This window comes from Ranitomeya imitator, chromosome 4, assembly GCF_032444005.1.
Source record: "Ranitomeya imitator isolate aRanImi1 chromosome 4, aRanImi1.pri, whole genome shotgun sequence".
In the NCBI taxonomy this organism is placed as follows: domain Eukaryota; kingdom Metazoa; phylum Chordata; class Amphibia; order Anura; family Dendrobatidae; genus Ranitomeya; species Ranitomeya imitator.
In genome coordinates, this window is record NC_091285.1 from 453,083,921 (window position 1) to 453,101,816 (window position 17,896).

The 17,896-nt window shown below is 43.0% G+C and overlaps 1 protein-coding gene across 1 annotated transcript in view; it reads left to right on the forward strand.

Annotated features, from left to right (window-relative positions):
• LOC138676457 (long-chain fatty acid transport protein 2-like) overlaps positions 1-17,896 on the forward strand; it is a 96,041-nt gene that overhangs the window by 23,356 nt on the left and 54,789 nt on the right. The window contains exon 2 of the mRNA XM_069765777.1: positions 14,563-14,772. Coding sequence (XP_069621878.1) covers positions 14,563-14,772 — 210 coding nt within the window. The remainder of the gene's footprint in view (positions 1-14,562; positions 14,773-17,896) is intronic.

Here is a 17,896-nt window from a genome sequence, read left to right on the forward strand (position 1 = left end):
CTAGGGATGGTACCCGCCGAATGTTGAATCTCATCAGGGTGGCGGAACTGTCAGGCTTTCCCAGTGCCTTTCTGTCTTTGGATGCTGAGAAGGCTTTTGATAGGGTACATTGGGGTTATTTGGGAAGTGTTCTATCGGCGATTTCAGCCATATATTCCACTCCATCTGCCAGAGTTCTCGCCTCTGGAGTAGTGTCTGCTCCCTTTCTGATCACCAATGGGACGCGGCAGGGATGTCCACTATCCCCCATTATATTTGCATTGTGCATGGAGCCTTTGGCGGAGAAAATCCGTGTTAAAGGGACACTGTCACCTGAATTTGGAGGGAACAATCTTTAGCCATGGAGGTGGGGTTTTTGGGTGTTTGATTCACCCTTTCCTTACCCGCTGGCTGCATGCTGGCTGCAATATTGGATTGAAGTTCATTCTCTGTCCTCCATAGTACACGCCTGTGCAAGGCAAGATTTCCTTGTGCAGGCATGTACTACGGAGGACAGAGAATGAACTTCAATCCAATATTGCAGCCAGCATGCAGCCAGCGGGTAAGGAAAGGGTGAATCAAACACCCAAAAACTCCGCCTCCATGGCTAAAGATTGTTCCCTCCAAATTCAGGTGACAGTGTCCCTTTAACTCTGATATTTCAGGTTTGATGGTGGGCCCGGCTGCTCATAAGATTGTTCTTTATGCGGATGACATTATCATAACCTGTGTGGACCTGGAGCGGTCGTTCTCGGCCGTCATGGCTGAACTAGAGGATTTTGCGGCAGTATCCTATTACAAACTGAACGCATCCAAATCTTTGCTATTCCCTGTCGCGGTCCCTTTGGTCGTCAGAACTGAATTAGAGACTAAGTTTCCCTTTCGTTGGACTGATCAGGGTATCCCTTTTCTTGGTATAAAGCTTACATGTTCTCAACATATTATAGAGGTGAATTATTCTGCTCTATCCAGGGAGATTAAGACTGAGTTAGACTCCTTGCATATGTTCATGACATCCTGGGTGGCCAGAATCAACATTTTCAAAATGAAAATTCTCCCCAAGATATTATATTATTATAGATGTCTCCCTTTGAGGGTTCCAAGCAAAATTATAACAAACCTTCAATGCTTAACAAATAGATACTGTAGCGTGGCTAAAGGTTGTATCGTCGACGGGAGGTATGTATCACAGAGAAGGCTTGTCGCTGTGATGTAACCCGGAGTGTTTTCTTTAATACACATAAAGCAATAAGGAATTGTTTAGTATATTTGGGTCCGGGTTACGGGTAGCTATGAGAGATGGGGGGGTCTGGCTACCCATATACCTCACCCCTGGGTAAGGGGCATAACTATGCCTATCTATGTTTGGTTCAGGACCTGTGGTGATGTCACAACCACATGTCTAATCATGTGATGGGTTCCTGGGTGTGGTTACACCTATGTAAAGAGGTGTGTGTGTAGCACATGGAGAGTGTGTTTGGGAGTCTGCAAGAGTGGACAGACTTCCATGTGTCCTGGCTGGACACTGCAGAGTGGCCTGTGTGTTGGATGGTTCCACGTGGGGACAGGCGTCCTGAACAGCACACAGAGACCATATTTAGGCTGGAGAGCCTACGTGCTGGACATAGCACAGCCTGTGTGCCTACAGGTCTGAGAGAGAGCGGAGCTCTAATATGGACATTGAGGATTCAACTGTCTGAAATAAGACTGTTTACCTGTTGTTCCTGTTGCTATGTGGTTTATGGAGCAATAAACCTGTGAACTTTTAATGAAACGTGCCTCCAGAGTGTCATCCGCCGCACCTGAGCGAGTACAATCCCTACAATTGGTGTTTCGAATGCGGGCAGTGATCCAAGGAGCACATGTTGCAGCGATGGCTGGTCTGAGCCAGAAGAGTGGACGGTCTTGACAACCGTGAGTAATGCTGATCGGGATCAGTGAGAACTGCTGTATATGGGATACCTCTGTGGAGAAGAGGGATCCGGGAACCTGTGTGGCTGCCACCAACAGGTAACGGTCTGGAGACCGTGTGATACTGACCGGGGTCAGCATGAAAATGTGTTTGGGCTGTAAAGCTGAGAACGGATGGAGATCCGTGTTGTGCTGACCGGGGTCAGTGTGAAACAAAGAAAGAGACATTTTGTCTGGGGCACCTCTGAGGCCAAGAGGTGTCCAGGAACCCGTGCAGGTTGCCAGCGGGCAACGGTCTGAAAACCGTGTGTTGTGCTGATCGGGATCAGTGATTTTTTATTTATAACAGACAGGAGTCTGTGCTATGCTGACCGAGGTCTGAGTGAGAGACTGTTTTTTTTTCTATAAGCATGTGTGCAAGTGCTTGCTGTGGACCGGCAAGTCCATGAATTTCTTTTTTTTCTTCTGTGATCGACTTGCTGTGGCTCGGCGGGGCCATGAAGACTGAAGGCGTCTGGCGGTAACTCGGCGGGGTTACGAAGTTTTGCTGTGGATCGGCGGGTCCACGAAGTCCGCGGTGCAGGGCCTTGTGAAGTGCAGTTGCAGCAAAGGAAAAAAAAAAGACATTGCTGGTTTAGAGTGTGCAAACTCTTAAAGGGCAAGAGTCACATTGGTGTGCTGTGCGAACTGGGGCCTGAGAGTATGGTGGGAAGTCCACGGGGTGTACCCCAGAGTGGGGTGGTGTCCCTAAAGGGGGTGGAGTCCCAAAACGGAGTGGTGACCCCAAATAATTATGGTTGGCCAAAAAGGGGCTGAGTCTCAAAAGGGGGAGTTGCCCAAGAGGGGGTTGAGTCCCTAAAAGGGGTGGTGGCCCTAAAGGAGAAAATGGTCCACAAGGGGGCGGTAACCCAAAAGGGGGTTGAGTTCCTAAAAGGGGTGGTGGCCCTAAAGGAGAAAATGGTCCACAAGGGGGCGGTAACCCAAAAGGGGGTGGAGTCCCTAAAAGGGGTGGTGGCCCTAAAGGAGAAAATGGTCCTCAAGGGGGCGGTAACCCAAAAGGGGTGGAGTCCAAAAAGGGGGCAGCGACCCAAATAGGGGTGGTGGCTCAAAAAGGGGCGGTGGCGAATGTGCTGATGGACTGTTGCCGAGTTCAGTGTTCGAACAGCGCATGAGTGAAGCTGCTGCTTCTGAGGTTCCTTACACAGGTGACGTGGTTTATCCTTTGGTTGGCTGCTCTATTTAACTCCTCTCAGATCGTTACTCCATGCCAGCTGTCAATGTTTTTGCATTGGTTCAGTTTGCTCCTGGATCTCTCTGGTGACCTGCCTTCTCCTGCAGAAGCTAAGTTCCTGATAGTCATTATTTGTTCACTGTTTTCTTGTCCAGCTGGTTATCATGATTTGGTCTTGCTAGCTGGAAGCTCTGGGATGCAGAGTGGCCCCTCCGCACCGTGAGTTGGTGCGGAGGTCTTTTTTGCACACTCTGCGTGGTCTTTTGTAGGTTTTTGTGCTGATTGCAAAGTTACCTTTCCTATCCTCTGTCTATTTAGTAAGTCTGGCCTCCCTTTGCTGAAACCTGTTTCATTTCTGCGTTTGTGACTTTCATCTTTACTCACAGTCATTATATGTGGGGGGCTGCCTATTCCTTTGGGGAATTTCTCTGAGGCAAGGTAGGCTTTATTTTCTATCTCTAGGGCTAGCTAGTCCTTAGGCTGTGACGAGGTGCCTAGTTAGCGTCAGGAGCGCTCCACGGCTATTTTTAGTGTGTGCGATAGGATTAGGGCTTGCGGTCAGCAGAGCTCCCACATCCAAGAGCTTGTCCTGTATGAGTTTAACTATCAGGTCGGGTGCTCCTAACCACCAGGTCATAACATAGACCCACGTCTGCAATGCCCGGAAAGACTGAACTGGCTCAGTATGATGAAGTACCTGATGCTGAAGAGATGGAGAACTCTGAAGTTACCAAGAGTCCAGAGGTACCCAACAGTAAACTGACAGAGAGCCCAGGAGAGACCATAGAGGTGGTTGCGGAAACAGGTGGAACTCTGATGAGGCAGAGTGTGGGTGGACAAGAGCCCCCGTTTGAAAGTTTAATTAAGGAACTGGTGGTGCGACATGTGCTGGCCAAAAGAGAGCAGGACCATAACATAGAGCTGCTTAAAGAAACTGTTGAACAAGAAAGGGTCCTGAGGCAAGCAATTGAGCACAAAGTGAGTGACCTAGAGAAGGAGGTCGTTGAACTCAGAGGTCACCTATCAGCGTGTCAGGCCATGAATAGGGCCATATTGAAAAATATGGATGTGCTCAGAATGGCTCAAGAAAAGCATCAGCAGGAGCTTCTCCAGAGAGAGGAGGAACGTCGCTGCCTGGCAGAGGAGTTGCCAATGCCCATCTTGGCAAAGGCTCAAGCGGAAGAAAAGACTGAGGAAGAGTTTGTGCTAAAGGTGGAACAAGAGAGTCACCCGGTTGTGGCAGATGTCCGTGAAGATGAGACCCCGCTTTTCAAGAGCATAATAGAAGTACCCAAAGATATGCGAGAAGTGTGCGCCAAGAAGGGTGTGCATGAAGCATTTAGAAAGGCAGTAGAGGCTTGTAGTGTGCACTGGGTGCCTGAGACTCAGCAATTGGTCATACTGTCGACTAGGGAAGTCACAGTGAAGCGGGTGGCTGTCCTGAGGGATATGCACCTACACTGCCTCCGTACAAAGCAGAAGATCATTCTGAAGAATGATGAAGCCGTTCGACGTTTGGAGCGTGAAAGGAAAGCTCTTAGTCGGCTGGGCTTAGTGGAAGACACAGTCCAAGTACCTAAAGGTCTGGTGGCGAAAGTCATTGGGAAACTTGGGAGAGTGATGCAGGATTTGGTAGATAAATCCAGTCTGAAGAGACTGAGGATACCCGCTGATGAAGAGGTCCAGGTCATGGGTGAAGATGGGATGGTTCCGTTCCTGGTTGTCGGATCCAGAGAGAGTCTAAGGAATATCTGCATGCTCCGGGAATATCGCATGGCATACCTAAGGGAGGTAGAGCAGCTGAGACTTGAGAGACTGCAAGTTAATAAACAGCTGCCAGAGAGGCAAAGAGGTGCTCTAGAGCCTGGAAGTCCTCAAGCTGAAGTTAACAGAGGATATAGAGATAAAGAGAAGAGCTGCTCTCCGAAGAAAGACAATAGGAGAGATCAACGACCGAGAGAGAACCAAAGGTGGTCAGATGGAAGAGCTAGAAATAGTGACTCCTCAGTTAGCTCAGGGCTCAGTGACTTAAGCGGGAGATCCTGTAGCAGACGAGATGACAAGGGGTCATCATTATCAAAGGATGTGATGGAAAGGGATGACGAATGCCGACGAAACGGTTCAATAACAGGCTCTGACTTAGAGAGACGGTTTGACTGTCAGGGACGACTGAGAGGGGTCTCTAGTCGGTTTAGGACAAGTGCCAAGCCCCACGGCTTTAGGCAGAGGGGGGAGGTATGTAGCGTGGCTAAAGGTTGTATAGTCGACGGGAGGTATGTATCACAGAGAAGGCTTGTCGCTGTGATGTAACCCGGAGTGTTTTCTTTAATACACATAAAGCAATAAGGAATTGTTTAGTATATTTGGGTCTGGGTTATGGGTAGGTATGAGAGATGGGAGGGTCTGGCTACCCATATACCTCACCCCTGGGTAAGGGGCATAACCATGCCTATCTATGTTTGGTTCAGGACCTGTGGTGATGTCACAACCACATGTCTAATCATGTGATGGGTTCCTGGGTGTGGTTACACCTATGTAAAGAGGTGTGTGTGTAGCACATGGAGAGTGTGTTTGGGAGTCTGCAAGAGTGGACAGACTTCCATGTGTCCTGGCTGGACACTGCAGAGTGGCCTGTGTGTTGGACGGTTCCACATGGGGACAGGCGTCCTGAACAGCACACAGAGACCATATTTAGGCTGGAGAGCCTACGTGCTGGACATAGCACAGCCTGTGTGCCTACAGGTCTGAGAGAGAGCGGAGCTCTAATATGGACATTGAGGATTCAACTGTCTGAAGTAAGACTGTTTACCTGTTGTTCCTGTTGCTATGTGGTTTATGGAGCAATAAACCTGTGAACTTTTAATGAAACGTGCCTCCAGAGTGTCATCCGCCGCACCTGAGCGAGTACAATCCCTACAAGACATATGGGCCCACAAAACTCCTAGAGTGGCTAAATCCCTTATGTACTACCCTTATGATTTGGGGGGAATGGGATTACCAAACTTGATGGCGCACTATAAGGCTTTGGTGGTGGCAGGGTTGCGGGACTGGTGGCAGCTTGATAAGGATCATAGATGGTTGCAAATTGAAAATTTCTATGCAACTAGAGGTTCCACCCGATTCATGTTAGAGGTTGAAGCTTTGGGGCCACGGACAGGTAGGCTCCCTCTACCGACCATGTCTACAGCACTGCATTTTTGGAGACAGACGGTCCCGACCCTTATTAAAATTCCATTAACTGCAGTGTCACTGAAGGTGCTAGAATTACATATTCCATATTTAGATTTACAGCCATGGATATGGGCTGGTGTAAAATCACTTCATCAGCTGCTTGATGACACAATGATTAAACCGTTTGATCACCTAGTTGCGAAACACCCTGCTAATGGGCGTAGATTTTATCAGTTTTTACAATTAAGACATCTTATACACACTACACAACTGACATCTTTTTTTAATAACAACCTAGTTCATACAGTAAATGGTCTTTTCTTGGTGCCTGGTCCTAGTACTCGCAATGTATCTATTTTGTATAGAGCCCTGAACGATTCTGACTCAGAGGTTAAGTTGAAATTCATGAGTCAGTGGGAGGATGACTTGCAGGTCACCCTAGCGCCTGATGGGTGGCAAGAAGCGGTGTTGGAGGTTCGGAGAGTATCCTACTGTGTAAACCATCTGGAACAATTGAAAAAAGTCCACTTACGCTGGTACTACTACCCAGTTAAATTTGCCCATTTTGGCCCTCAATGCTCCCCATTGTGCTGGAGAGGCTGCGGTATGTTGGGGACGCTTAGCCATATGTGGTGGTCGTGTCCGAAATTACTCAATCTTTGGGTTTGGAGGACGTGAAAACGGAGGCGACTGGGATTCAGATGGCCCTGCAACCTAGTATGGTTTTATTGCATATTGGTTTGGATGAGATGCCACATGAACTGAGAGGTGTGTTCTCACATTTGTTTATAGCCGCTAGACTGGCAATAGCTTCCAAGTGGAGAGTGACTAGCGCACCGACCATACAATCTGTGATTGATAGGATGAACCTTCATTGCCAATACGAACGGGCGCTGGTGTTATCTGCGTCATCAAAAACAAAAAAGTCTCAGATCTGGAAGCCGTGGCTTGATAGCCGGTTTTCCCTTATCCCTTCGTGAAAAGGATTGTGCTATGGTGATCCGGGATCTGATACTCGCGGCCCGTGACAAATTCTTGCTCTGTGCCTGGCTGTTTAGTTTATATAATGTAAATTAGGACACCTGTGCTAACCAGATGAAAAAAGTGCAATAAGGAAGGTGGGAAAACCTATAAATGGACACAAAATGCTGGGAATAAATCAACAGAGAAAGCAGTCAGAGCAAAGGCGGCTAGAATCACCAATAGCAATAGTGATAATAGTAATGGTGGGCAAATACCAGACAGCCGTTGCTCATAATCACCAGCAACACTCTTAGTGCCGCAGTAGGTACATATATAGGGATGATAAATATGTAAAAGTAACCGCACACTTACTGTTAGTAGCGTGACTGAGGTGAAGGTGCTGGCGTTATACTGGTGTATATAGGAGCAGGGGCAGCGGCCACCTGTGTATCCGGAGCTGAGAGGTCCAGACGGCGGTGTGGAGCGGCAGAAGCACTCACTGGTGGGGAGCGTCCTCCCTGGATAGTGCTCTGTCTCCACTCGCCTGAAGCGCCGTTAGCCGGCACACGTGGGCTGCAAGGACGCCGCTAGAGAGAGCGGTGGAGTAAGGGGGCGTGTAGTCTGGGTGACGTCACCAGATTAAGAAAGGAAGAAAAGCAGGGGATGGGTGCCGATAAGGACCAAAGTGCCTACGCGTTTCGAAGGTGTCCGGACCTTCTTCGTCAGGGCTATGGGTCCCGGCTGTCTCCTGCTCTTAATATAACCCCTGATGCTCCAAAAAACCAAATAAAAGCCACGCCCACTAGCAGAACCGGTCTGGAATTCGGTTAGTAGGAGAGATAAATAAATAAATAAATAAATGTAAATATGCAATGTGCAACAGTAGATAAAAAACGGTATGTATCCCTATATGAATAGAAATCCCTACCTGTGTAAAAAGTCTTTATTACATAAATAACATGAAAAAAACATTAAAAATGTTAAAAATGGGGGCTTCTTTTAAAATTGGGCAACTTCACATGAAAAGAACATTCAAAACCACCCCATGATTAAAAGTAAATAAGGTCCACCCCATACAAAGGGGTGCAATGTGCACATGGTGGAGCGGGATAAAAGGACAAAAAGAGGGTTAAAAAAGAGAAAAATAAAAAGAGAAAAATAAAATCACAAACAGAAACAGGAGGTGGGTGCAAGGAAAGAAGGGAAAAGGGGAGGAGGGAGAAGGGATCATCTAAGAATTCAGAGGAGGCTGTTGAGAAACTTCTTTATTCATGAAAAAGCGTATAGTTCAACCTCGTGATTCAAGCCTCTAGGGGCTAAGCTATCTAGTGTGAAGATCCACTTAGATTCCGTACGTGACATAAGTTTAATATAGTCACCTCCCCTCCAGTTCCTATGCACCCCCTGAATGCCACAGAAAATGAGTCCCCTGGTTGATCTTCCATGGTGCTCCTTGAAATGTCTTGACAGAGGATGGCCCTCAAAACCTTTTTCTATATTATTAAAATGTTCCTTCAGCCTATCCATCAGTCTACATTTAGTGCGACCCACGTAGATTTTGTCGCAAGGGCACTTAATTAAATAAATAACTCCCGATGACCAACAAGATATGCCATCCTTAATTATAAATTCCCGGGTTCCATCCAAGTTGTAAAATTTCAGTTGTTTTGTTTTCCTAAAATTTGTACGCACACAACAGGAGCAAGTGCCACATGGTGTGAAACCAGGATTTTTTGAGAGTGTTCTTTTAATAGGACCCTTTCTAGTTGTTGGGGCTATAATATTCCCAATAGTTTGAGATTTCCTAAAAATGAATCTTGGATGTTGTGGTAGTAGTTCACCTATCACTCTTTCTAGTTGGAGAGTTGACCAGTGTTTACGTATAATCTTGGTGAGATGTTTATACCCATAATGGTATTGCGTAATGATGGGTAGCTGGTGGATTTGTTCTGGAATATTACCCAGGGTACTGGTATCCCTACTTGTTTTGTGTATAAGGGTGTCTAGAGGTTTCATATATCTCCTTGTTGGCTGCCTCAATTAAATCCTTCGGGTACCCCTTTTCAAGAAATTTTCCTGTCAGGTATTTTGCCTCAATCTCATAATCCTGTAATTTGGTGCAGTTTCGTCTTACTCGGGTAAACTAACTTTTAGGGATATTGTTCAACCAGATGGGTAGGTGGCAACTACTAATATCGATGAAGCCATTGGAGTCCACCGCTTTATGGTGGCATTTAGTCAGCAGCTGACTGTTTTCAATGAAAATACTCAAATCTAAAAAATTAATTTCCGTTTTGCTAGTAGTGGCCGTAAATTCAAGCCTGAAATTGTTTAAATTAAGGGTGGCAATAAATGCATCCAATTCGTGTTGGGGGCCATTCCAAATGAATAGTACATCGTCTATAAAGCGTTTCCACATGACTAGCCCAGTATGGGGACTGTCAGTGAGTTTTATATGTAGCCCCTCCATTTGGCCACATACAAGTTCGCATAGCATTTAATTGAGGCAGCCAACAAGGAGATATATGAAACCTCTAGAGACACCCTTATACACAAAACAAGTAGGGATACCAGTACCCTGGGTAATATTCCAGAACAAATCCGCCAGCTACCCATCATTACGCAATATCATTATGGGTATAAACATTTCACCAAGATTATACGTAAACACTGGTCAACTCTCCAACTAGACAGAGTGATAGGTGAACTACTACCACAACATCCAAGATTCATTTTTAGGAAATCTCAAACTATTGGGAATATTATAGCCCCAACAACTATTATAATAAATGAAATGTGGATTACATCTGCGCTGCTGCGACAAATAATAGATCCAGATATACTGTTAGGGTGTTCGGGTGGTTTATTCAACGCGTTTCGAAGCTCAAAGGCTTCTTCTTCAGGAAGTTTCCACACACAGATACCATATATATCTGTGTGTGGAAACTTCCTGAAGAAGAAGCCTTTGAGCTTCGAAACGCGTTGAATAAACCACCCGAACACCCTAACAGTATATCTGGATCTATTATTTGTCGCAGCAGCGCAGATGTAATCCACATTTCATTTATTATAACGGTTCTGAGAGGTCGCAACGCCGACCTGTGGATCTGCAGCAGCTGACAACTACACGCTTGTACTGTGTACTACCAGGTGAGCAGTTCTCTCACAATTGATTAAGAACAATCCTGGGGATAAGACCCTATTTGCGCTTTTTTTGTCTCCTATCTTTCAATACTAGCCCCAACAACTAGAAAGGGTCCTATTAAAAGAACACTCTCAAAAAATCCGGGTTTCACACCATGTGGCACTTGCTGCTGTTGTGTGCGTACAAATTTTAGGAAAACAAAACAACTGAAATTTTACAACTCGGATGGAACCCGGGAATTTATAATTAAGGATGGCATATCTTGTTGGTCATCGGGAGTTATTTATTTAATTAAGCGCCCTTGCGACAAAATCTACGTGGGTCGCCCTAAACGTAGACTGATGGATAGGCTGAAGGAACATTTTAATAATATAGAAAAAGGTTTTGAGGGCCATCCTCTGTCAAGACATTTCAAGGAGCACCATGGAAGATCAACCAGGGGACTCATTTTCTGTAGCATTCAGGGGGTGCATAGGAACTGGAGGGGAGGTGACTATATTAAACTTATGTCACGTACGGAATCTAAGTGGATCTTCACACTAGATAGCTTAGCCCCTAGAGGCTTGAATCACGAGGTTGAACTATACGCTTTTTCATGAATAAAGAAGTTACTCAACAGCCTCCTCTGAATTCTTAGATGATCCCTTCTCCCTATTCCCCTTTTCCCTTCTTTCCTTGCACCCACCTCCTGTTTCTGTTTGTGATTTTATTTTTCTCTTTTTATTTTTCTCTTTTTAACCCTCTTTTTGTCCTTTTATCCCGCTCCACCATGTGCACATTGGGTGGACCTTATTTACTTTTAATCATGGGGTGGTTTTGAATGTTCTTTTCATGTGAAGTTGCCCAATTTTAAAAGAAGCCCCCATTTTTAACATTTTTAATGTTCTTTTTTCATGTTATTTATGTAATAAAGACTTTTTACACAGGTAGGGATTTCTATACATATAGGGATACATACCGTTTTTTATCTACTGTTGCACATTCCATATTTACATTATTTATTTATCTCTCCTACTAACCGAATTCCAGACCGGTTCTGGTGACATCACCCAGACTACACGCCCCCTTACTCCACCGCTCTCTCTAGCGGCGTCCTTGCAGCCCACGTGTGCTGGCTAACGGCGCTTCAGGCGAGTGGAGACAGAGCACTAGCCAGGGAGGACGCTCCCCACCAGTGAGTGCTTCTGCTGCTCCACACCGCCGTCTGGACCTCTCAGCTCCGGATACACAGGTGGCCGCTGCCCCTGCTCCTATATACACCAGTATAACGCCAGCACCTTCACCTCAGTCACGCTACTAACAGCAAGTGTGCGGTTACTTTTACATATTTATCATCCCTATATATGTACCTACTGCGGCACTAAGATAGAGTGTTGCTGGTGATTATGAGCAACGGCTGTCTGGTATTTGCCCACCATTACTATTATCACTATTGCTATTGGTGATTCTAGCCGCCTTTGCTCTGACTGCTATCTCTGTTGATTATTTATTCCCAGCATTTTGTGTCCATTTATAGGTTTTCCCACCTTCCCTATTGCACTTTTTTTCGTCTGGTTAGCGCAGGTGTCCTAATTTACATTATATTCTTCTCTTACTGCATGACAGATTCAGCACAGTAGCTGTCTAGGCACCAGCAGCTTCCCATTGCATCCTCTCTAGGAGCGCCGGTGTGTTCCCATCCTTTGTTTCCTGTTTAGTTTATATGGCGCTTTGACTTTGAGGAACCGGTATTTTTGTAGGTTAGTTATTGTTTAGACCTTCGATCTAAATAATCTACAGTTGCATATCTATGTGTACCTACCCCCTTCCCCCCCCTTGCGTTGGAATGTCTGTTTTTTTATTGTATTATTATTCTACTCTGCTCTGTTTGCAGAATTGTTGTGTTTATCTGTTTAATCTGAATTTTTTTTTTATAAATATGATTCAGTAAAAAAAAAAAAGAAAGAAAGCAGTCTATATCTCCTGCACTATTGAAAATAGACGTTTGAATAATTATGATTAAATGCTGTGTCATCAAACCAAGCCTAAAAAAATCTTTTTTAAAACATGGGAATTACCCAGATTGCCTGAGGTAGTGCATTAAAGAGAACTGGAGTAGCCCAAGAGATGTTCTGGAGACAATAGTGGGCAGTTTGAATTATAGAGGACATCAGTCTAAGGTAATTAGTGCAACAGAGATTATGGATAGGGTGCTAGAAAGAGATGAGGTAGGAGATGTAAGGCAGTACAGAACTGCATAGAGCTTTTTGGGTGAAAGTAATAAGTATATATTCTACTGTGTAGTGGATAGGTAACTAGTGTAATGACTGTCAGATGTTGAAGACATCAGTGTAGTGGTTGGACAGAAATATGACCCGGGTTGCTGCATGCAGGATGTATTGGAAAGGGGAAAGTTTAGTAACAAAGAGTCCGATAAGCATGGGGTTTCAGTAATCCAGACTAGAATGAATAAGAGAACCAGTAAAAGTTTTTGCTGAGACAAAGGTAAAAAAGGTTCATACAATGTTTTTGAGATACAGGCGACATAAGCAAGTGAGTCATCAGCTATAGGTAGTAAAGGAAAGACCGGGGTCAAATAAAACCCCAAGACAGCTGCATGCTGTTTGCTATACTCTATAGTTAACAAAAACAGTAATTCAGAATACTATTCAAAGCCATAGTAAATTGGCAGAAGGAGACCAAAGTACTAATTTTAACGAATAAATCAATAACAACTTTTGGATAGATTTCTAGTAGCAACATTTTTTTCTACAATCTATTTACTAAAAATAACCTGTAAAATATTTTAGTATAAGCAAAAAACTCGGCACTCAAAATGTATTGTGTTGAAAAAAAGGTTCCAATTAATTTTGCATACAGTGATCAATAAATGTTTTCGGGAAAGTTACCAGCTTCACACAGGCGACGCAGCTCGCCATATTCCCTGTGCTAGGGCACATGATTTATTCATCAAGCGGAAAGCAGAATATACTACGTGTTATCCTAGTAACCCTAACCGCTACACTGGACTACATTTACCCGGTCTGTTTATCAGACCCACGGCACTGGTAACTCTCCCTGTGCTAGGAGACGTGGTTCCCTAAACAAGCAGCATACAGTTTCTGATGAAGGTCTATACCCAGACCGAAAACGTTTATTGATCACTATATGCAAAATAAATTGGAACCTTTTTTTCAACACGATACATTTTGAGTGCCGAGTTTTTTTTACTTATATTGATTTTGGGATGGATACTCTACTTTAGCACCTATTCCAGTAAGTGCCGTATACAATCCATTGCTGTAAAATATGAAAAAATGAAGATAAGGTACTTATACCACATTACACTTAGTAGCTATCTAGACAATGTTGCTCAAAGAAGGTGCTTCAGATTTTAAACTTTTCCCTTTATACCCTGTTGAAGAGAACCAGTTACCTCCAAAGTGCTATTTTCCTACAGATATAGTGATAATCTGCAGGGAAATACTATTTAAAGCATGTTTCGAAGACTTACTGAAGCTGCAGGTATGGTGAGAAAATGAAATTATATTCTCCCTGCAGCTGCTCATTTCCAGTCATCATGGTGGTGCAGTGAGGGTTGGGATACAGTCACAGCCCATGACACAGTGCACACAGCTGTAATCTCTCCCCAGGAAAATGATTGACAGCATGCTCTGCATCGTGTGCAAAGCAGGCTGTCAGTCAAGGTGCAGTTACTGTTACTGCCCCGATAACTGGAAGTGAGCAGCTGCAGGGAGAATAAAAGGTCAGTAACTCCCTTTAACTATGCTTCCAGTAGCATATAAAAACATGATTAATATACCATTTACCTACAGATTACAATCATATCTGCAAGTTTAAAACATTTTGGAGGTGACAGGTTCACTTTATAGCGTTTATTCATATATTTGATGTACTGTACGTAAAATGAGTAACGTTGCAAATGCAATAGTGATCCTAAATCCCAGATTGCACTATACCCTAAAGTTTACACACATCCATAACAGCTCGGCCCCTGTAATACAGAGGACCATCTTGGCTACATTACTACTGGAATTTTATTACTGAACGGTGCCCGATGTAAAAATCATCAAAAAGGCAAAATGCTAATCATCCAATTCTATAATTATATATGAATATACTTATTAGGCTGATATGACATTTCTTTATTAATTTTTGCAAGAACTGAAGTCTGCTGTAGAGGATGTGCTGCCCGCTCTGACAGAAGATGGGGTAATGGTTTTCTACCTCGGCAGAGACTCGCCTACTGAAGGGGTTTCAAGTTTACTCGACAAAGTGGAAGCTGCCTCTGTAGCCCCCCTTCCTGAATCCTACAGATCCAGCTCTACTGTGAAAACACCTGCGGTGTACATTTATACATCTGGAACTACAGGTAAATTGTGTTTAATGACTATAGTAAAATTCCTCCAATCTTGAATTACAAACTGCATATGACAAATTCCTGGAATATCCAAAAAAATTTCATCTTTAGGCAGAGAAATTACATATGCGACACATATCACACTACAGTCATGGTGATAGGCAGACTATAATGTAGTCCCAAGAAGCCATGTAGTCTGCTGTATTCGCTCAGCACCCCGTGCGGCCAAACAGAACAAGTTTTTTTCTGCCGTTTTGGCTTCTGAGAGTATGGGCCTATAGCTATAAAATACTGACTTTACAAAGGGCAGATTATAAGCTCCAGTCAAACAAATAAGCCAAAAAGTAAAATCTTTGTTTAACTCAAAGATGAATGAAAAACAAAATAAAAAAAACAGCCATAGGGTGCAAGAATGTTAAAAATAATACAAATGTGAAATTATTAATCAATTTAAAAATACATGATAGTGCAATGTTAAGAGTATATATAGAAGTCAGAAACAAGAAAAGTAAAATTAGGAAGAAAAACAAATTACAAGAAAAGTGTGATTTTAGACTACCTGCATAAAGGGGATATAATATAAGTGGATTTATATATAGATAAATAACTTCATAAAGGATAAATCTTATAAGGATTGTGATGGTACTCACACAAAAGTCCACAATAATATACCGTATATATGATGACAGGGTAGGAGGCATCAAGAACTGATAGCAAGTGCTAATACAACTGATACTTTCTAGGCAGACAGCCACCCTTGCCTGACACGTGTTTCGCGTTCTTTGCTTTGTCTAAGGACAAGGTAAAGGTGAAAGAATCCACTTTAATGTCTGCAAGTTTTGTTGGCAAATGTTTTTATCTGTCTACTCCTGTTCAAAGAACTTAACAGACAATGATAGACACTGTGACGGAAACTGCTGCGGGTTTTGAAGCTGCGTATTTATGCAGCATCAAACCCAGAGGCAAGCTGTGATAGCATAGAGAAATCCCATGTCCACCCATGGAGACTGACATGCGGGAAGTCTTTCCAGACCGCATGTCAATTTCTGTTGCTGAGAAATCCAATAGAAATCTATTAAATGCGGTAAATCCGCACGGTTCAGTGAACACATGCAAATTTACCTGTGTTCAATAGAAAGACACAGGCAACATGCGCTAAGTCCAAAGCGTTGTTACTTCCGGATCGCCGGCATAGTAAATGAGGTTCGTCGGCATAGTGAATGAGGTTCGTCAGACGCCATTAGTAATTGTCACTGCTTTTATTTAATTTTTTTGTTTCCTTTAATGGAAAAGAGAAAATAAAATGTGGGAGCAGATAGAACCCTAGCTTCATCATTTTGTTTTTTAACATCGAATGTGATGGATAAGAAAGACACGGCAAATAGAACGTTTTGTTTGGCATTAGCAAGCCGCTTATGTACATGTCACGATAATTAATCAGACAGAAAAGTATATAATTAAGATTGTAATTGAATCTCTGAAATATTATTTGAATGTGGTATTAATGGTGTCAGAGAAAAAAGCATTTTGGTCAAATGCTACAGCAGCCAAACTGCTCACTACCATTCCTCAATCAACTCAAAAGAATTATGGGCATTTCTACAATGTATGTCTTCCAACTCAATGTTCTATTCTGAAACTTTCATAAGGTCCTATAGTATTCCTCCTTATCTGCCAGTTATTAATATATTTGTGTTAATAGATGAGTAATACTCAATTTGTTCTAATTAGTTTTTTTTATTCTTTTAATGTTTAACTTGTGTTCTTTGTATTTGTATTGCACTTTTGGACTCTGGGTACTTTGTATGCTGAAATATATCTAACTTTTCAAGCTTTTAGCTTATGCAGGTGCACATCTAAATAAACTGGTTTAGAATTAGACAAACCTAGAGTTCAGTAGTTGTAAGAATTCTTCTTATAAATGCATATAACTTCAACACTTGCCGAGCCACCGAGGGAGAATGACTAATGAAATGATCAAAATATCTAAAAGTGCAGGAGTGTGAAAAAAGATCATTAATAAATGATGGAAGCATAGCGTAATTTGACAAAACTGTCTATTCACCTGCAGCTTTTATTTCTATTTGATATTTTAACTAGTGGTGGCTTCCATGCAGAAGCCATCTCAAAAATGGTCAAGTCACTTCTTTTAGCCGCATCATGGCTTTCACAGCCTGAAGCGATTACAAGACCTTAAACAAAAAAGAAAATATGCACAGCAAATCATTTCGATAATGCTGTGTATCAGTATGTTCTTTTTTATTGCTTGTTGAGCGCTTTATCAGGTGGGTTCCAGGAGCAGAAACCACCTGAAAAAGCCATTGTGTGCATATACCCTTTGGTTAGATTCACACACAGACTTGTGATAAACTCGTAGCTAACACGGCAACTAAAAAATTAAGCAGAAATGTGCCAAAAGAGTGCCCTTTTGAAGTATGTTTGGCCAATATACTTCAGGACACAGTTGCCTCAATTGTATTGAAAGTCTAGTCAACTGCGCTTTATTTGACTTTCTGTTCATAGTAAAAGTATTCTATGCAAACATAGGTAAATGTATACACATACATTCCATTGGCCTGGAGACTAGAGTCAGTGGTCTTTTTCCACTAAATACAATTATCAAATTTAATGTCAATCTAACCCAGGGTATACTTATGAGATAAATTCCTTAAAACGGTTTCCTCCTTTCAAAAAATTATTGCCCATTTGCTTAGTTACCCTTAAGAAGACAGATCTTTACTTGCCCTCCCCAGGTCCAGTGGTGTGCCTTCACTGCTGCACCAGTCTATGTTGTTTAGATGCAGTGGTGACGTCACATTGATAACACCTTAATAAATCACTGAGCTCAGCCGTTTTGTCAATGTAGAGGGTACGAAGCACTGAGCTCAGTGAGCATATAGTACATGCTGGAAACTGGGTGTTGATATGGAGTGTGAATTTTTTTATTTGTCCCTGGCATAATGTAACTTTATTTAAAATACCTTCATCGTATGTGTACTATCATTATTAATATATTTTGTTTCATTTGCAACATCTTGAGATACATTTTTTATATTTCTTTCTTATATACAGACCTTGTATTTCAGCGAAAATTTAGTCCAGAATTCTAAAAAATGGAATCGTCAAAAATTATAAT